General features: G+C 38.4%; 1 protein-coding gene across 1 annotated transcript in view; it reads right to left on the minus strand.

Moving 5' to 3' along the window:
- LOC129703006 (bromodomain and WD repeat-containing protein 1-like) overlaps positions 1-21,540 on the minus strand; it is a 63,601-nt gene that overhangs the window by 19,364 nt on the left and 22,697 nt on the right. Inside the window, exons 13-26 of the mRNA XM_055645165.1 lie at positions 21,246-21,344; positions 20,262-20,412; positions 17,750-17,884; positions 12,969-13,097; positions 12,132-12,357; positions 11,477-11,659; positions 10,221-10,404; positions 7,617-7,710; positions 6,787-6,930; positions 6,162-6,229; positions 4,125-4,305; positions 3,300-3,413; positions 2,471-2,578; positions 519-643 (exon numbers count right to left, since the gene is read on the minus strand). Of these exons, the coding sequence (XP_055501140.1) occupies positions 519-643; positions 2,471-2,578; positions 3,300-3,413; positions 4,125-4,305; positions 6,162-6,229; positions 6,787-6,930; positions 7,617-7,710; positions 10,221-10,404; positions 11,477-11,659; positions 12,132-12,357; positions 12,969-13,097; positions 17,750-17,884; positions 20,262-20,412; positions 21,246-21,344 (1,941 nt within the window). The remainder of the gene's footprint in view (positions 1-518; positions 644-2,470; positions 2,579-3,299; positions 3,414-4,124; positions 4,306-6,161; positions 6,230-6,786; positions 6,931-7,616; positions 7,711-10,220; positions 10,405-11,476; positions 11,660-12,131; positions 12,358-12,968; positions 13,098-17,749; positions 17,885-20,261; positions 20,413-21,245; positions 21,345-21,540) is intronic.

Raw genomic sequence — 21,540 nt, forward strand, 5'->3', positions numbered from 1 at the left:
GAAATGTATCAACATTTATAGAAGATATTGCTTTAAATAGAAACACTAGTCAAAAATTATTTATCATCATCCAATCGGACTCAAACAGGAGAATAGTTTGGCAGAGCATACAGGATAGCATGCTCAAAAATAAATTAAAGCTTAAATTAAAAGTCAAGATATTTCAATAATCACCGAAAACTTACAGGAATATAGAAAACTTAAAGGAGAGATTGGACAGAAATTTGAAAGGCAAAGAAACTATACGAGGAAAAATATTGACATGTAAAATTGAGAGCCAGAGAAAGGGAGGGAAGTGCACACAGTCAGAGAGGCAGTGACTGTGGCAGCATTTTGACTCAGGCCCAAGCCACGAAATTGCAGTGGGGCCTAGAATTGTAGACTTCTACAACATTTTTAGTTAAGCCTTTATTTGTAATTTTATTTTTAAGTTTAAGAGTACATTTTAAAAACATATTCACGCATAATATTGTCAACCTAAGGCAATTAATCAGGAACATTAAACATGGGTAACTTACTTTACTGAAAATGACTTATTCATGATTTTGCCTGTATCATGATCGATGAAGGCAAGCTTGAGGCAGCACAGTGTAGGAGGGCCAACTTCATATTTTAGACCAACTATTTTTAAAAATTCTTGGTCCTAGGTAAAACAAAAGTAACAGAAAAACAAGTCGATTCAGATCCTAAAAAGGACACAGTAATAGGTTCAAGACATTCCAACACTATTCAATGGGTGCAAACTAACATTTCGTTTGAACTATCTAAACCCTGCCATTAAACACTATTCATTCTTCAAAACTTAGAAATTCTTCATTCTTCAAAACTTCATCAAATATAATAAAGGAAGACATTATACATCATTATATATTCTTTCAATGGCCTTAAGAATATTTTTAAATGATCAGGAATTGAAGCCTAGGTCTTATCTTTGATTTCTGTGGTGTTTATAATTTTATCTGTGAGAGGAAAGGGTGTAATGGCTGTTGTTGGTGTGAAAGAGAAAAAGTTAAATCATTTCTCACTACTTGTCACTATCCTGCTACAAATCAATAGGACCATGTTCCAAAATTGAAATGCACCTAGCCCCATTGTTCAGAACTCAGTGCCATGTCCACTAATGGAGTGAATGATCAGATGTGCCAGCTAGTTTCCGATGATAAACGAACCTGCAGGAACCTCACCAACAATTCTCTTTAGAGCCACTGGTATGTACATACATTTCGGTCTAAAGGTTTATTTTAGCAGAAATTAAAAGGAATTGGAGGGTGAATGGCAATAAACATGAACAGAACAAGAAACAAGATTGCCTTATAAGTTAAAATCACAATAGAAAATGCTGGATGCCCCAACAGCTCAGACAGCATATGTGGAAAAATAAATAGAATTAATATTTCAAGGCTAAAGGGTCTTTGATTTGAAATGTTTACTGTTTCTCTCTCCAGAGGCACAAGAGACTGCAGATGTTGGAATCCTGAGCAAAAAAACAAACTGCTGGCGGAATTCAAGAGCATCAGACAGCAACTGTGGAGGGAAATAGACAGACGAGAGAGGGGGAATAGTGAGAGGGTTTCACAGAACTCATGTTGGATGAGAAATTTTTTAAAGTGGGCATACTTTGACAATATTTTGCAATGGAGCAACTAAATGGAGACACAAGATACTGCAAATGCTAGGATCTTGACCAAAACACTGCAGGAGGAATTCAGCATATCAGGCAGCATCTGTCGATGTAAATGGACACGTAAGGTTTTAGGTTGGGGTCCATCAGTCTGAAGAAGGGTCCCGACCTGAAACAGCGTCTGTTAATTTCCTTCCGCAGATGCTGCCTGACCTGCTGCTTGTTTCTAGGCCATTTCTAGTTTATTTTAGATTTACAGATTTTCAATTATCTTTGAATATAATCACAATAAAGAGCAGATGGGATGTCTTGAGCAGATACGCTGGCCATAAATAAAGAGAGAGATATTTAGAGTGGAAAGTAGCACAATTAAATCAAAGATGATCTAGCAAGAACAGTTGAGATTAAAATTGAAATTACCAACAGTGAAAACTTTCTAATCAAGGGAAGTGGAAAAGAAATCTCATTTAAACAGAACAAGGATTTTAAATCAGAGACATGATGGATGAAACTGGAAGATGCTTGAAAGTATAAATTTCAAAGCTGGAAGAACAAGGTGATGGGATAAAAACAAAGGCTTAAGTTAGTTAGACAGGCAGAGTAATAACACCACTTCTGACAATGTAATATCCTCCATGATAAGAAAGTCTATTGTGACACTTTGCTCATGTCAAAATGGTCACCAGAAACAAATGCATGTCTCTGTATCTCAACCCTTCCAGTTGTGGAAAATCAATGCAAAAATATATGAAAATACAAGTAGTAATCACTGAGGCTACTCAAACTAGATTGCATACTAATGGAACAAAAAATTGACTCTGAATTTATAAATTTATTATTTATTATTACCCTAAGTTCCATCTTGCGCCATGGCTGCTTGAGTTTACTAATGGTGTATATTTTGGCCTTTTTAACAGCTTCAACATAAGCTTCATGGCCTTGCCGGAAGTAAACAACCTGTGGAAACAAATCCATGCAACAATGTAAAGTATTGCTCAATTTCCATTTCATGAGAATCATTGTATTTTAGAAACTGGAACACACCAATTTTTCAAAAAATAAAAAACTTTCAATAACAGAATCTATTAATTCATGGAAGTTTTTTTTATAGTATTCTGGTAAAATACCATGTAGCAGCTTCACGTTTAAGGTCAAAATCGGTGGAGTCAGATTACAAATTAAGGGATTGCAACATGGCTAAAAAAAAAACAAGGAAGGGCAAGGGTTTAAACTAAGTTATTAACATTGGTACCTGATGAGAAGTGGTTTTCCACAGCAACTGTTGCTGGGCCCATTGTATAAATGATTTAAACTCAGAATTACGAGTCTAGTATTTTGATGGTGTATGAGATCAATACAGAAAACTTAAATGTGAAATACAATGCACATCACAAAATTTGAACAGAATTTAGAAAGTCTGAAAATAGATTAGCGGTACGAACAAATCTGGCCAATACACGAAGGTGCTGATGTCAGTAAAATAAGTCACAAAGTACTACCATGGAAAGATAAATTTCAGAATACTTCTAGTGCCAGAATTTGTATGATAGATAAGATTCGGATCTAAACAGTTCTCCATAAAACTCCCATAAACATGCAGTCTTTCACCATTTCGCACAGTGATCCGTGTCAAAATAAAACCCAAGTTTTGTTTATAAGTGGATGCAACCATCCTTACCTCATCACCCATTTGTGGAACATAAGGCGACCTGCGTGGCACAGTGTCAGTAATCCATTTTGGCGGTTGCCATTCCTCCAACATTGAACTATCACCAGTTGGAAGGTTTGGCTTCTGCATTGTGAGGAGAAACAAATCAAATTATTGAAAATATATTTAATTTGCAAAATAAATGTGCCTTCTTCTTTAAGTCCAAGCATGTTTATTATTAAAAGTCATATCTTATTAACATAATCTCTGAATTGCTATGTCCATAATAAATGTGACCTTACATAGTCATTAATTAATGCTGAGCAATGTCAGAAAGATAGATTCAGTTTGAAGCCCTCATCAGTATTTGCATTTTTGGTTTCTTCGAAATATTGTAGGAAGATCTCATGGTAACACACAAAAATGCAAAGATACAAATTAGGGTAAGAGTAGTTTACTTGGCCCATCAAATCTGCTCCTCCATTCAATAAGATCATGGCTGATCTAGTTATATTCAATTTGCATTCCTTTCTATGCTGGGTAGCATTGTTTGTTATCCTATTTCTTCAAAATTGCCTCTCACACGTGAAAGATTGAAAATATTACAGTTGAAATACAATCGTTTACAATGGCTATCTTCTACTACATTGCTTCAACAATGTAAGTCAATTGGCACGATGCCCTTAGAAATGTTAACCAAGTGACTACAGGTCACATTAAATATTATATAGGAAGCATCAAGCTATTTGACCACAATGAACAGCTGTCATATATTTCTAATTTAGAATCAGGGAAGTTTATTCATTCATTAAACAACTAGGGGGATTTTTAAACTCACGAGGAGGTTACAGCTACCTTTCGTGGTCTTCCTTTGGGTTTCTTTAGCTTTTCATTCCAAGGTTTTTTACTTTTATCATCGTGTTCATCTTCTGAGCTGCTCAGTATGCGTGGAGCTCGCCGTCTGCTTTGTCTTTTGGGTGGTTGAAGATTATTTCCTGCGTTTGCTGTCCAGTCTGAATAATCACTTGAAGAATCACTAAACACAAATGAGCAAATTTAATTCATTTTCATCGGGCAAGTCTGGTAGTTAAACATTTTATATGAACATAAATTACATTTATAAGTATATTTTGTTTCTTTTTATGAAAGTGGATAAGTTTGCGTTTTTTTTCCATGTCTTCCAAATCTTGAAGATGTAGAGCTAGATGTATAACTTCTGGATAATCATGTACTGAGTATAGAAAGTCTGATATAATATTGCAAATTTATGGTACTTCACAGCAGATAAACTCAAGATTTGCACCATTCTGCTAGTTTGGTTTACTGTGAATATAATCACGAAGGCGTTCAGGGCCTTTTGGCTTCTCCACTTTGATCTCTAACCTTGGTTACTATCTCCACTCTTTTCTCTCCCACCGGATTCATCTGTCAAACCACCACTCACCTGGATCCTCCCATTACTTGTTAGCTCTTGCCCGATCTTTTACCCTCACCTTCTCCCAGCTACCTCCCCTTTACTCCTGACCTGAAATGTTGTCTGTCCATTTCCCTTGACAGATACAGCCTAACCCACTATGTTTCTCCAACAGATTGTTTTTGATTCAAGGTTTTAGCATCTGCAGTCTCTTTTGCCTTAAAGGCATCTTTCTGTTACAGGATTATTAAGATTTCAAAAGAGAATTATAAAGAAATGATTTTGTGTGAAAGGTAAACATTTGTAGAATAACTGCTTAATTATCTATTATTATGTTCAACAAAACATATCTGTACCAGAAAGAAACAAGTAACTGCAGATGATGGTTTACAAAAAAAGACAAAGTGCTGGAATAATTTAACAAGCCCCCACCTCAGCAATGCTGGAGCTTTAAGATGCTCAAACTGATTTTCAAATTTCTTCATGCTTCACCCTTTCTTATTTCTAAATTTCCGCCAAAACCACAAACCCTGAAAATCTCTCCACTCTCCAATTCTGGCCTCGACTTCACCACCAATATTAAAATTTCTCCTCTACACAGAGCCCTTCACCAGCATTTAATGTTCCAAACTCAAATTCTCTCAACTGCTCTGCCTCTCTACCATTTAAGTGCTCCACAAAATCCTACCTACTGCTATAGCCAAACATTTGGTCATGAATCCCATTAAAAAATCTGCAACCGGTTTGACCACCGGGTGGCACCAGCAATGGCCGCCTTACCAACAGTCTGTCTGTTCCATCCTTCTTTGTTGTGTTAATAGTATGTTTTAAATGTATGTTTTTAGTGTTCTTTAGCTTTTTTTATGTGTGTGGGGGGGGGGGGGGGGGGGGGGGGGGGGGGGCTGGGGAAGACTTGTTTTAATCTCTTACCTCGACAGAGATGCCATTTTTTTTCCCGTATCATATCTCCATCCACAATGCGGCCTAACATCGAGGGGTTGGTGGCCTCTGCTGGAGATCGACCGGGAGCTCCAACCGCAGGAGCTTATGGACTTACCATCGTGGACCTCACGATCTTTTTGCCAGGGATTGACCTTGGAGCTCCGAACACAGGAGCCAGCGGACTTTAACAACGTGGAGCTCGCGTTCGCTGGTTAGAGACTGATTTCGGGAGCTCCAAGCCGCAGGAGCTTCGACCGCCCCGACGCGGGAGCTTCGATCAGCCCAACTGCGGATGGTTCGACTGCCCCGACCGCGGGAGAATAAAGAGGAAGATTATTTTATTGCCTTCCATCAGTGAGGAATGTGGGGAATCTACTGTGGTGGATGTTTATGTTAACGTTTATGTAGTTGTGTCTTGTTGATTTTTTTATTTAGTATGATAAATCGAATTTCACAGTACCTTAATTGGTACGTTACAAACCTTGAAACAATGTAAATATATTAAAAAATACATATTAAATTATTTGCCATGTTACCTTGCGCTGTTACCTTCGCTCTGCCACTCCTCTGAAGAGCCTCCACTACCCTCTAGTGAATTACTTTCCTAAAAGGCAATCAATATTTTATTGTTATTTCATTTGTTGACCTTGAATTTGAATAAAGTACATTGCTGGAAACGACAAACTGCAGATGCTGGTTTACAAAGAAGGGCACAAAGTATGGGGCAACTCAATGGGTCAGGCAGCATCCCTGGAGAACATGGATGGGTGATGTTTTGGGTTGGGACCTTTGAGGAAAGAGATGCTCTCCAGAGATGCTGCCTGACCTGCTGAGTTATTTTGGCAATTTGTGTCTTTTTTGTAAACCAGCATCTGCAGTACCTTGTGTCCCAAATTTAGCTAACAAATAGCAGCAGTTTGCACGTCAGGTTCCTTCTGCCTCAAAATAGAGTGTCTGAGATGCAGATATTTAATGAATGCCAATTTCATGATTTTTATCTTGTACTTGATTTCCATTTGGTCTTTACTCAGATCCAACTATTTGATCTGTCAGACTTGCATGCAAACTTAAGTTTTCGACTGAGTACAAAATAAAACCACTTCATCGTTATACAAATTAAATGAAATTTCTACACCAAGGATTAAGACTAAAATCACTAACCTCATCTGAGCTAACCTCTTCTGCTTCTTCATGGAAAAACTGAGCCAATTCTTCAACGGCAGCCCGTGTTCGATATTTACGTGGCCCACAACGGCGTCCCCTCATTTTTCTTTTCATATGTTCAGATGAATCCAAGGAATCATTCTAAAATGATAAGAAAACACATTTTCACTGCAAACTTTTTAACCTAATGTACAATACAGGGTGACCAAAGAACCCAACATTGCAGGAGAGGTCTCGTATAGATATGTTAAAAAAGCAGCTTGCGGAAAACGCCCACATAATGAATGTGATCTGTACAGTAGCAACATTGACTGCATGCAGCAATAGTGTGCCATGCCCAAGCTCAAGCTTTATAAGCTATTAGACAGTACAGTAGCGTCTACCTCAAAATACAAAAAACGTTTTAAGGCTACTTCATAATTTAGTATTGAAAGCATCTTTAAAAATAGAAAAAACATGAAATTTGATTGAAGAATATTAAAAAAAAAAGAAGAGTTCTGTATTCAGGCTTCAGCTTTTCATCATTTAGCAATAATTTGATTGTGACAATAGTGAACTATATCAGAATCTGTAAATGACATTGGGAAAGATATAGAATGTTATTGCTCGATTGAAGAGGAAGAATATGCTGAATATCTTATCAAATTCAATGATCTAATTTAAATGTGGTATAGCCTATATCTAGTCCTAAATTCAATAAATTTAATCCATAAAATATAAATTTGAGATTAGGTGTAGTTGAGTTTGTCTCAACGAGACATGTAATACAGAAGATTTCCAGTGGCTCTTTAGTTTGTACCCAGTAATTTAATAGTTAAACCATTTACCCTTTGTGCAGAGTACATTGGTCGCCTTTTCTTCTCTCTTGCATACAAGGCAATTTCCTCTTCACTTTTGGCAATCCTAAAATCTTCCTGCAAACTGAATACATGATTTCCATTAGTGCATAATGATCAAAGAAAAACTCATGCAACAAATTTCATGATTGGATTATCAAATTATATATTTTTTTGTAACGTATGTTGAAGAGCAAGATACGTTACAGTTCTCATCTGTGGAGAAGGATGAGCGGTTGTACTGGGAGAGATCAGAACATACAGTGAAAACATAATTGGATAGATGAAGTCAGAAGAAAGTGAAGGTGAAGAACAAACCAGAAGAACCAAAGTTTGCTATCTTCTCCACCTGAAAGAAACGTAAAAGTATTTTGTTCAAGAAACCAGCATGTTGAAGTATGTGAGGGAACTAACCAGAACAACTTTGAGACAAAGTGAATCAATCCAATTCAAGGTCATTAGCAAGACTCAATATTGAATATGCCAATTTAGATAGCCATTCCTCCCAGTTTGTATCAGAGTTGGTGATCAGCAACCTGCAATGTTAAACCCATTTTTCTCTCCATGAATGTTGGCTTGCTTACTGAGCATTTCTAGCATTGTCTGCAATTTTTTACTGCTGTACATACCACATTCAGCTCTGTTGGAGTAAATGTAGGACTACCATCTATGTTCAATACCCAAAACTGGAGAATTGTGTAAACTGAACTTGTCAACCATTTTTTTTACAATGTGAGATGCAAAGTTTGTTAAATTATTTGTTTGTGCACCTACTGTATATGTAAATATAATGAAGGCAAAAAACTGTCAGATAGAATCCCATTCGCCATTTGATATTTCCGAAGTTGTATTATGATAGGTCTCCATGAAAAAAATTGCAACTCAATGGTCAGAATTGGCTGCATATTCCAGCAATTTTGCAAAGCAAAAGCCAGATGGAAATTCCTAAAAAATCTGCTAGAGAGCATCTTCTCCAACATCTTGGCCCAGGTGAAAACTGGAATATGTTGCAAGAGCCCACTCGTGTGAATGGAGTTACAAAGTGGGGAAGAATTGAGTAAGTTAGGTTTTTTTTTCATCTTGAACAAATGCTTTTAAGTTTCATCATATACTTTACTTGTAAAACGTTATTTTTCAACTGTTTGTTTCAATTTTAAGTTTTGAAGAGGCATTCAGAATAATTAATGTTGATAGTTTTTTCGATTATAAAGCTGCAAGCGTGGTTTTGCCAATCAGGTTTTCTAGAGGCATGCAGAATATTTTCTGGTCCTCTCACAGGTCTGTTACATTATACAAAACCTTGACATATTGGATTATCACTCAGTTCCAGGACGATTTGTGGATACATTTCTCTCTCTAGACTTGACAAAATAAGTACACAATATAGGTATGTTACAAAACCTACCTGAATCGTCATTGAGAATCTGCCCCAGCCCTTGTGCGCGATTTTGGCGCTGTTTAGAAGGGGCGGGTTTAAAACGCGATTTTTACTAGGCTGTTGCAATCGAAAATGTTCAGCCTAGTAAATCATTAACGGAAAATCGCTGAAAGACCCCGTCGCAAAAGGTATTATTAGTTTTTATGGCCTTGTATAATAGTTATAGAAGTTTAAAAATCACTCTCTAAACCCGCGACCTCTCGCAGCCCCAGGGTTTTATAAAGCAAACAATTAAAGGTATGTACCTTATTTTTACATTAAAAGGGGCTTCTTAAGAACCCTGTATATAAAGTTTTCTATAGCGAGTAGCTCATTTTGGGCTCTTTATATCCCGCAGTATTTTTCTGGGCATTTGAGGGCACAAATCCACTGCAATGTGAACGTTCTAAACCAGCACGTTCCACAGGAACCCACTAGAAAGCTGATTTAAATGGGACTTTAATTTACAGCAATTGAACACTAAATTCCTTCCATTTGGCCTATAAATTGATGTAAATGAGATTTAAAAATCATGTTTTATTGTGAATTATTTGTGAATATTATTTGGACACTTAGGCTATTTAAAAATGTTAATCATTTATTAAGAAATGGATAGAAGTTTAGATCTCGTAGTTGAAGTTTGAAATTAGCTACTATTGGGTAACTAACTAATTATATGGTTTAATTTCAGGTCATCCAAGTAAGATTATTTTATATTTGTTTCAGAATGGTTCGATCTATGATAACTAAAAATTTCATTCAGTTCTCTTAATTTTTAAGAAGGTTATGGGCTTTTGACTGTCCATGATCACAGCTTTTTTGTTATGTCCATAGAAAATCAATAGGGAACAAGATGCTAATTTCCGAGTATGAAAATGGCCATAACCTTTTTATTACTTGAGATATGAAAGTGAATTAGGTGTCAAATTAAACGTATTGTTATGCTTTATCTGATGGGATAAATTGCAGACTTGATTTTTTAAATCTCAAAATTTTGTAACATTGCTACACAATATCAAGAGCTTTTCCTTGATTTACATTACATACAGATGTATTCTTGGAATTTACAGTTCAGTGAAAGCCAGTGCCAAATACATTATTTTGAGGAAAATAAAATTCTCCATTATACAAGGCAAACCAATAAATCACTTTGTGGACAATTTTGGATACTTCCATACCTGTACACACAAGATGGTATTTCTGGTACCACCACTCTTCGTTTCCAGGCCATGATGTCTCTTTCTGTAGCTATTTGACTACGGGGAGCATTGTGATGCATCTGACGAACACCTTCAATCTGCCCACTGCGACGTAATCCCACATTTGGTGATGATAAAATATCAGTGCTCGGATTCCTTACAGCTTGAAAAAAAAAAGGAAATAAAAGCTAAATGATTTGATAATCAGGCCTAGTCTGCAAATAGCAGCACATTTTGCAAGTTAACTAAAAATTCACTGAATACAAAGTACTTTCTATAATTTGACAGGCACAACTCCACCAAAATAACTCGTATTGCTTGAAATAAATCATTTACTGCTATTGTTTTGAAATGAACCTCAGAACGCAGAATACTTTTTGCTAACCAAAGTTAATACATGAAAATAACCTACCTTATTTTGCACTATTCATATAGAAACAAATCTCAACTTAATCTCCACTTTGAAGTCTTACCAATGTGCAATGCAATAATGATTTGTGTACTGGTCAGCATTATTCCTCCCCTACCCTACTGCATCTGAATACTTTGCCCAAGCATCCAAGAAAAAGCAATAAATATTAATGAGACTTGAGGTACTTTAAATAGCACGTGACTTTAATGTTTCAAATTTGAGCCTGCAGAAAAGTCTGCAATAGAATAAATTTGGTAAAGGAATGGTGTTTAATGACAATGTTATGGCAAAGTACATCCATGTTGGTGGGTTCATTTTTGTTAAAATCTGAAAACGATAATCAATGAGTCGAAGAATTGATAAACTTGGCATAACCTTTGGAGACAAGTATTCCTGGCAATTGGCAAGGGGCTGAAGAGATTTTTTTTTTCAATAAATAGCCGTGAGCAAAGGAAAAAGATAAAATGGCAAAAGCTCGACATCTCCAAGGTTTTGATGGCATTATTTTTCCCCCAAATAGGCAAGGATATGTCATGCAGATAAGATTCAGCAGGATTTTACATTTAAGAAAGGTGCGACTTGTTCTTCATTTTGGAATATTATATGAAGACAAATTAAGGCTTATTATTCTCTTTTGCACCCAAGGAGTTTATAAAATTGTGTTCAAAAATCATTACATTCCTTTTTACTGTGTTGCAGAGAAACATAGTAATTTTGATGTTTAAAATTAAAATTCTCTATCACAAGGCAATTTAACTTCTGATGTTCTTTTGTACTTACAACACCTTTTGGAGATAATTTACTTTAGAAATAAAATCCGTACCTCTTGCAGGTATGCTAACTCTGTGGTGTGGACTATTCAATCCATTTTGTTCAGTTCCCAACCGCTGGTCTTGCTCCTGTTGCAAATTTTGAATCATGCCATCCAGAACACTGAGCTCCATGTTCTGTTCATCTTGTTCATTTGTCTGCTGCCCAATCACTTGCTCAACAACACCACCATCACCTATCAGAACATCAACATTCAACAAATTAGGGCGGCACGTCAGCGCAGCGGTAGTGTTGCTGCGTTACAGTGCCAGAGATCCGGGTTCGATCCTGATAACAGGTGCTGTCAGAACGGAGTTTGTACGTTCTCCCCGTGACCTGCGTGGGTTTCTCCGGGATCTCCATTTTCCTCCCACATTCCAAAGACAGCGAGGTTTTATAGGCTTTTTGATTTCGTATAACTGTAAAATTGTCCCTAGTGTGTGCAAGAAAGTACTAGTGTACTAGTCGCAGGTCGGCACGGACTCAGTGAAGGGCCTGTTTTCCCATTGTAACTCGAAAGTAAACTAAACTAAAAAACGGGAAGCGCCATGTTCAAAACTACGGTTAAATGTATAGAAAATGCAACGAAAGCAATGTCGTGTTTTTTATTATTTGATTTACAAGAGGTACTGAATTATTTTACTTTGATACCAAACTAACCCACTTACTTGTTGCCACGTATCCTAACTGTGGTATGAGCTGTTCATCTTGACAGTTCTCACGACCTGGCACTAATCGCTGATATTCTGTTCGATGAGGATTCCCATCCACATCCACAAGAAATGGTGGTGGCATGAGATGGGGAGCTTGTTGAGTCTGTTCATCCAAGACAAAATTGTTCCCATCTCGAATTAAAGGCCGATAATCAGTATGGAAAAACATCTGTTCCGGAATCTGCAAAACAAATTATTTTTTCTTTACTTATATCCAATTCTATCCACATCAAGAAGCGTAAAAGATGCCTTGGTAAAAATAAACCTACCATATCAAGTAATGCAATTTTATCACAAGATCGAAAGAATCAATTTTAATTTGACTACTCTTCATTCAATTTCCTCTGATAACCTTTGCCAATAGCTACCTAAGTTGTCATCCCACTAGTGCAAATCCAACAAACCAAATGTGCAGGCAGGTGGGACTGGCATAAATGGGACATCTTGGTCGGCATGGACAAATTGGGCCATCAGGCCTATTTTCATTCTTTATGAAATTTTGACCTCCTGCAGCAGAGAGTGGTAAGTACATGGAAAGCATGCCTGTGACTGTGGTTGAAGCAAAGTCAATGAGAACATTTAAGAATTGTCCAAGGGAGCACATGAATTGCTACAATGTAGAAAGTTATGGAGCAGTGCTGGGTGAAAGGTGGTCATTGGTTGGCATGGTCAAATTGGACCAAATGGCCTGCTTCCATGACTATTACATCTTTTGATTCCACTGGTAAATGCAACGGCAGGAGTAAAATTAACACATTTTTGGAAGATCACAAAATAAATACAAATGCTTACCCTTTCATACAATTTACTGCATCCAAACCCAAATATAAGCAAATGTCCATGTGAGTCAGTGCAAGCAAAATGCTGGCCATCTGGAGAAAACTTGCAGTCAAATACAGCACCATGACCTTGGCCTTCAATCTGTAATTGGATCATACATTTTAGCTATTCCAATATGCCAAATATATTGCATCCAAAGCAAAGCACCCACAACAAGTTGCACAGAAGATGCCTTAAACATAGTGTACAATGTAAAATCTTGAACAAAGAACAATCAAATACAAATCAGCAAAACTTAGTTAACATTTTTCACGATTACTGCATTAAAGAAAACTGATGAAAGAGATATTTCCTACTTGTCCAGATTCAATGCTTGTTGTAGTGAAAACAAGTTATTTGGTTCACTCTAGAAATATTAAGATAAGGATTCCAAGCAAAAACGATCTGACTAATTCACAGTGATAAATAAATGAACAACCATGATTAGAAGCTAAAAATAATAAAATCTGCACATATGGCAAAACAAAGTAAATTAATTATTTTTACTAGTAAAACATGAGGGTCAGTTGTGAGAAAGAATGAAATCAAGTGTTAAGTGGGTACTGTATACACAAGATCTGCATGTTCGAAAGTCTAGTTTTAGTCCAGAATTTACAGACAAATTGATTAAGATCATGGAGATCATCAGATAGAAGAAATAGGTGTATGCCAGTCAGTCTCCCAATCAGCTTGCACCCCCATTCACTAAGATGTGACAGAAAACTGGAGATACAAGAGACGACAGATACTATGATCTGATGCAAAACAAATTGTGATGCAAGGACTCAAGCTGAAACGCTGACAATCATTTTGCCTCCTCGGGTGCTGCTTAATCCACTGTTTTCCCCCAGCAATTTTTTTTAATCTACATCCCAGTAAATCTCCTGAAATTTCTGCAGCACAATCGTATCCTTGCTATAGTGTGATGATCAAAACTGCATAAAATACTCCAAGTGAGTCTAATCATTGTCAAATATATCACACATGTAAATTCATTCTAAATTCACTGGTGGCTGCATGGCTTAATTTGACCTGGGATCTTTGACTTTGCTGCGAATCAACATCTAGGCCCCAAGAAAAGACCCCTTAAGTTTCCTGAAGAACATAAATATCCAATGAACAAGAAAAAGTTCAAATAAATATTTCTCTTACGACATCCAATGGCACAAATGTAAATTTTCCAATGACTGATACTTGTATATTTATTAGTTTTATTGCTTTCCCCTCTACTTTCTAACCCTTGCAGGTTGGAAAAATGCTGAAAAGCAGGACCTCCAGGGTTGTTATCTCCGGTTTGCTTCCAGTTCCTCGTGCTGGCGAGAGCAGGAACAGGGAGATACGGGACCTGAATGTGTGGCTGAGGAACTGGTGCACGGGGCAGGGATTTAGATTCCTAGATCACTGGGATCCGTTTTGGAGTAAGGGGGAACTGTACAAAAGGGACGGATTGCATCTTAACAGGTGGGGGACCAGCATTCTGGCAAGCAGGTTTGCCACTGCTACACGGGTGGTTTTAAACCGAATAAGGGGGGTAGGGTGTCAAATGGGATAGTTGAGGATGGAGTTAAAGGGAAAGGGTTTCTTAAATGTGTGAACGGAGAGACAGAGGGGGTGTAAAATGAGAGTAGAAGCAATAGGTAGCAAGGTGAAAAGTAAAAGTGGCAGGCAGACAAATCCAGGGCAAAAATCAAAAAGGGCCACTTTTCAACATAATTGTATAAGGGGTAAGAGTGTTGTAAAAACAAGGCCTGAAGCTTTGTGTCTCAATGCAAGGAGCATTCGTAATAAGGTGGATGAGTTGAATGTGCAGATAGCTATTAATGACTATGATATAGTTGGGATCACGGAGACATGGGTCCAGGGTGACCAAGGCTGAGAGCTGAACATCCAGGGATATTCAATATTCAGGAGGGATAGACAGAAAAGAAAGGAGGTGGGGTAGCGTTGCTGGTTAGAGAGCAGATTAACGCAAAAGAAAGGAAGGACATTAGCTTGGAGGATGTGGAATCGATATGGGTAGAGCTGCGAAACACTAAGGGGCAGAAAACGCTAGTGGGAGTTGTGTACAGGCCACCTAACAGTAGTAGCGGAGTTGGGGATGGCATCAAACAGGAAATTAGAAATGCGTGCAACAAAGGTAAAACAGTTATAATGGGTGACTTCAATCTACATATAGATTGGGTGAATCAAATTGGCAAGGGTGCGGAGGAAGAGGATTTCTTGGAATGTATGCGGGATAGTTTTCTAGACCAAGCATGTAGAGGAACCAACGAGAGAGCAGGCTATTCTAGATTGGGTATTGAGTAATGAGGAAGGGTTAGTTCGCAGTCTTGTTGTGCGTGGCCCCTTGGGCAAGAGTGACCATAATATGGTTGAGTTCTTCATTAGGATGGAGAGTGACATTGTTAATTCAGAAACAAGGGTCCTGAACTTAAAGAAAGGTAACTTTGAGGATATGAGACGTGAATTGGCCATTGGCAATTAATTCTTAATGGGTTGATGATGGATATGCAATGGAAGGCATTTAAAGACTGGATGGATGAACTACAACAATTGTTCATCCCAGTTTGGCAAAAAAAAAAAAAAAAAAATCAGGGAAGATAGTGCATCCGTGGATAATAAGGGAAATCAGGGATAGTATCAAAACAAAAGATGAAGCGTACAAATTAGCCAGAAAAAGCAGCCTACCAGAGGACTGGGAGAAATTCAGAGTCCAGCAGAGGAGGACAAAGGTCTTAATTAGGAAAGGGAAAATAGATTATGAAAGAAAACTGGCAGAGAACATAAAAACGGACTGCAAAAGCTTTTATAGATATGTGAAGAGAAAATGATTAGTTAAAACAAATGTAGGTCCCTTGCAGTCAGAAACAGGTGAATTGATCATGGGGGACAAGGACATGGCAGACCAATTGAATAACTACTTTGGTTCCGTCTTCACTAAGGAAGACATAAATAATCTGCCGGAAATAGCAGGGGACCGGGGGCCAAATGAGATGGAGGAACTGAGTGAAATTCAGGTTAGCCGGGAAGTGGTGTTAGGTAAATTGAATGGATTAAAGGCCGATAAATCCCCAGGGCCAGATAGGCTGCATCCCAGAGTACTTAAGGAAGTAGCCCCAGAAATAGTGGATGCATTAGTGATAATTTTTCAAAACTGTTTAGATTCTGGAGTAGTTCCTGAGGATTGGAGGGTAGCTAATGTAACCCCACTTTTTAAAAAAGGAGGGAGAGAGAAAACGGGGAATTACAGACCAGTTAGTCTAACGTCGGTAGTGGGGAAACTGCTAGAATCAGTTATTAAAAATGGGATAGCAGCACATTTGGAAAGTGGTGAAATCATTGGATGTCAGCATGGATTTATGAAAGGTAAATCATGTCTGTCGAATCTTATAGAATTTTTCGAGGATGTAACTAGTAGAGTGGATAAGGGAGAACCAGTGGATGTGTTATATCTGGACTTTCAGAAGGCTTTCGACAAGGTCCCACATAAGAGATTAGTATACAAACTTAAAGCACACAGTATTGGGGGTTCAGTATTGATGTGGATAGAGAACTGGCTGGCAGATAGGAAGCAAAGAGTAGGAGTAAACGGATCCTTTTCACAATGGCAGGCAGTGACTAGTGGGGTACCGCAAGGCTCAGTGCTGGGACCCCAGCTATTTACGATATATATTAATGATTTGGACGAGGGAATTGAATGCAACATCTCCAAATTTGCGGATGACACGAAGCTGGGGGGCAGTGTTAGCTGTGTGGAGGATGCTAGGAGGCTGCAAGGTGACTTGGATAGGCTGGGTGAGTGGGCAAATGCATGGCAGATGCAGTATAATGTGGATAAATGTGAGGTTATCCACTTTGGTGGCAAAAACAGGAAAGTAGACTATTATCTGAATGGTGGCCGATTAGGAAAGGGGGAGATGCAACGAGACCTGGGTGTTATGGTACACCAATCATTAAAAGTAGGCATGTAGGTGCAGCAGGCAGTGAAGAAGGCAAATGGTATGTTAGCATTCATAGCAAAAGGATTTGAGTATAGGAGCAGGGAGGTTCTACTGCAGTTGTACAGGGTCTTGGTGAAACCACACCTGGAGTATTGCGTACAGTTTTGGTCTCCTAATCTGAGGAAGGACATTCTTGCCATAGAGGGAGTACAGAGAAGGTTCACCACACTGATTCCTGGGATGTTAGGACTTTCATATGAAGAAAGACTGGATAGACGGTTTGTACTCGCTAGAATTTAGAAGATTGAGGGGGGATCTTATAGAAACTTACAAAATTCTTAAGGGGTTGGACAGGCTAGATGCAGGAAGATTGTTCCCAATGTTGGGGAAGTCCAGAACAAGGGGTCACAGTTTAAGGATAAGGGGGAAATCTTTTAGGACCGAGATGAGGAAAACATTTTTCACACAGAGAGTGGTGAATCTCTGGAATTCTCTTCCACAGAAGGTAGTTGAGGCCAGTTCATTGGCTATATTTAAGAGGGAGTTAGATGTGGCCCTTGTGGCTAAAGGGATCAGGGGGTATGGAGAGAAGGCAGGTACAGGATACCGAGTTGGATGATCAGCCATGATCATATTGAATGGCGGTGCAGGCTCGAAGGGCCGAATGGCCTACTCCTGCACCTATTTTCTATGTTTCTGTGTTTTCATTTGTTCTTCCCATTTGTTCTGCTTTGGCTTCATGCATATTACGTTTTTGCTATTTAACCAATAGCAAATGTTGTTCATATCAACTTATCAGTTTAGAGCACTTACCATGTTAAAGTAATGGTGAGATTTTGTTCCTTTTGTAATATCCCAAATAAAGACATTTCCATCATGGCCTGCAGACAAAATTATTCTCGAGTCAAACGGATGTGGTTCCAAAACGAACACTTCGTCTTCATGACCCTAAAGAATAATGAACGAGAAATAACAAATACCGCAGGTGCTCAAACTCTAAAATAGAACAGAAAATACTGGAAAGGAGTATAGAAAAGAGAGTAAAGTTTAAGAGCTGGGTAAGGCAAAATAATGTTAGTTAAGTTGCATGAAAGATAGGGACATGGATAAACAAACATATCAGTGAGTGTGAGGGGAGGATTGCTGCGGGGGCAAGCTGTAGAGGTCCTCTGGTCAAATGTCTCTGGGTGAAAAAGTTTGACGTCATCTCAGTTCTAAATGGCCTACCCCTTATTCTTAAAGTATGGCCCCTGGTTCTGGACTCCCCCAACATCGGGAGCATGTTTCCTGCATTTAGCTTGTCCAATCCCTTAAAAAATGTATATGTTGCTATAAGATCCCCTCTCGCCCTTCTAAATTCCAGTGAATACAAGCCCAGTCGCTCCATTCTTTCATCATATGACAGTCCCGCCATCACGGGAATTAACCTCATGAACCTACGCTGCTCTCTCTCAATTTAAGAACGTCCTTCCAAGACTGGAAGCAACAGGATTTCAGCCCGTATTCAACTTAGGCTCCAGATTTTCATCATGTCAAATACCGTTGAGATGCCGCATGTTAAAAATAGAGTCAGCAAATTCTGACTTGCTGCAGCTTTACAGGTACATTAATACAATAAATTACCAATAATGCTCAGTAGCCAGGCCAAAATGTATTGCAACCAAACCAAAGTCCATACTAGATCGTTGTTGAAGTAAGGCTGATCAGAATGCTTTAGGATCCTGGTGGTTGATGGGAGGCTGTTCTTGAATGTGGAGGTCACAGTTCTCAAACTCGTGTGCCTTCTTCCCAGTGGTAGCAGTGAGTTTAGAGTGCTTTCAGGGTGGTGTGGATCTTCTTGATATTAGCTATCTTTTTGTGGCAGGGCTTTTAGTTGATCCCTTTGAAAGGCAGGGAGATCAATACCCATGTTAGACCGGATGATGTCTACTACTTTCTGCATCCTCCTACGTTCCTAAGCATTCAAGTTACTGAACCAGGTCATAAAACCAGCTAGCATGTTCTCCTCTGTACACTTGAAGAAGCTCAATAGATTATTTAACAACACATCAAATCTCCCCAATCTTCTAAGGAAGTTGTTGCAGTAAACATTTTTTCTGGACCCAAGAGAGATCTTCAGTTTGCACACCACAGAGCCTGAAGTTGTTGGTTCTCTCCACCACCACCCAATTGACGAAGAGAGGTTGAAGGATCCTTGGCTTTCCTCTCCTGGTCAACAATTAGCTTTTTGGCCTTGCAAATGTTGAAAACAAGATTGTTGTTCCAGCATTATTCAATCAGATTATCAATCTCCCTCCTGCACTCCACCTCGTCTTTACCCGTTACAGAATCGCACAGGAAAGTCGCATCAAAATATCCTGAAGTTACATGTAAAGCACCAAATTGTATTTAACAAATTTAAAATCAACCCTGGCACACAAAGAAATGGTGTGGCATTTCCTCAGAATTGAAAGCAAGTCTTACAGTCAGCGCAGTCCTCGACCGTCACAAAAAAGGCTGGAACCCTCAAAATTCTAAATCAAAAAAGTACAATCTATCAGCTGTTGCTGATACAGGACAAAATATTACATTTCATCTGAACTGTGTTCAATTTGGCAGCTCCATGAATAATGGGCAGAGCACCAAGGCAAATTCCTTGTATGTGAATACTTGGCCAATAAACTTACTTACTTAATTGTGGTACAGGTATTAACATAAAGGAGGATAAGCATTGCGAAAATCATGCTCCAAAGTGATATTAGCGCAACTGAATCAACACGTAGATTTCTAAGTAATTAAAAAACAATCATACAATCTTGCTTGCATCAGAATTTGTTATGCGTCTCACACTGCTAAACAGTATGTTGAGGTCCTAGAATCCAGGAAGGGAATTGAATTTAGGAATTAAGTGAGCAAAAGAAACAAGCAAAGAGAGACAGTATGTATAAAAAAATCCTTACCATTTCATTTATAGTATACGATGAAACACATTTCATACAAACTATGACAGCATTCAATTGGGCTTTATCAATGGAAGTTTGGATAAATATTCCCACATCATTTATTAAGATATTCAAGTTTTCATGGGTAATACAACCTAGATATATGTATTATACTTATTGACAATCTGCCAATCAGCAGACTTTGTATTTGTATTTTTACTCAATGTACCAGAATTTAAACTCAAATGCAAAACTTGAGATAGAGCAATCTATAAAAAACAATTTAATTGCTAGTCTTTCACAACAATCAAAATACAGCAATTCATGCACAATAGCATTAAATTATTTACACTGGTCAACTTTGCAACGTGTTAATCTTTAAATATAATCTGGCTAGCACTTACCATTAGGATATGCAGTAATTGCCCAGTATAGGAATTCCACACCTTTAAAGTATGGTTGTTCACAGCAGTGATTACAGTATTGTCGTGACGGTCCCATGCTACCATTGTTACTTTAAGTTTTGTGATCTTATCATCTCCTGGACTAGTGTCACTGTTAAAAAGACAATAATTACACAGATAAAGTGTTTTGTACTGGCAAGAAACAAATGACTGAAAAAGCAAGAAAAAAATTACAATGTAAAACTATGACATTCAGGGAAATAAGAATTTTCTCCAACTCCATTCTTTTCAGTTTCTGATCACCATTATCCATTTCCTAAACTTCCTTAAGGTGCACACAATAGATCTGCAAGCACGGAGAAGAAGCGCTAACTCCAGCTCAACTCTGCCTGTCCTGCTGGGTTAACCGACAGCCCTGGACTAACGGACCACGCTGGCTGTATGCCTGGGGCCGCCACTGTTCTGGGCCGGTATCCCGTCAGTCCAGGGCTGTCAGTTAACCCGGCGGGACAGGCAGTTGAGCTGGAGTTAGTGCTTCTTCTCCGCGCTGGCTGTAAGCCTGGGGCCGGTGTCCCGTGAGTCCAGGGTCACGCCGGACATCTCCGGCCTCCTCCGTACAGGGATGGGACACTCGGGAGGGAACGGTCCAGTAGCAATTCAACAGCGCTTGCAGCGCCAGAGACCCGGGATTTAGATTGCTCATTTGTCAGAAAAATAATTTGAATGTGTTTCTTTCAGTCTATGCATATTTATATTTGTGCAGCATCGAATGTCAAATATTAAACCCCTTCAAACCTTCATCAACAGTATCAGTGAAATGCCCCTGTGCGGGGATAAAAGAAAATTCACAGCATAGCTGTGGAAAACAAAGTGCTAACCACTCTGAATCTTAATACACCTGCAGTCAAGTCCTTTACAGCCAATTGTAGAGATGCTCACATACGACAACACAAGACTAAGATATCTGAGAATCCTAAATCTTACCCTGGCAATTTGGCACTCATATCCAGCAAGATACTTTTCCACTCCTGGTACTGGTAACGCCAGATCCGTGCTGTTCCATCTCTGCTACCACTGACCAATCTAATTAATAAAAAATAAACAATACCAACAAATTCATCCTGTAGCTGTTGATGCTCTAGAGATTAGATTTCTGCTTTTAAAAAGTTTAATAAAATCCATCCAAAGTTAAACTAATTTGGACTACTGATTACAGAGAGTAAACAAAATCCAAACAAAGGAAGAACATGTTTTGTAGAAAACTGAAGAGAAATAGTTA

This window comes from Leucoraja erinacea, chromosome 13, assembly GCF_028641065.1.
Source record: "Leucoraja erinacea ecotype New England chromosome 13, Leri_hhj_1, whole genome shotgun sequence".
Taxonomy (NCBI): Eukaryota; Metazoa; Chordata; class Chondrichthyes; order Rajiformes; family Rajidae; genus Leucoraja; species Leucoraja erinaceus.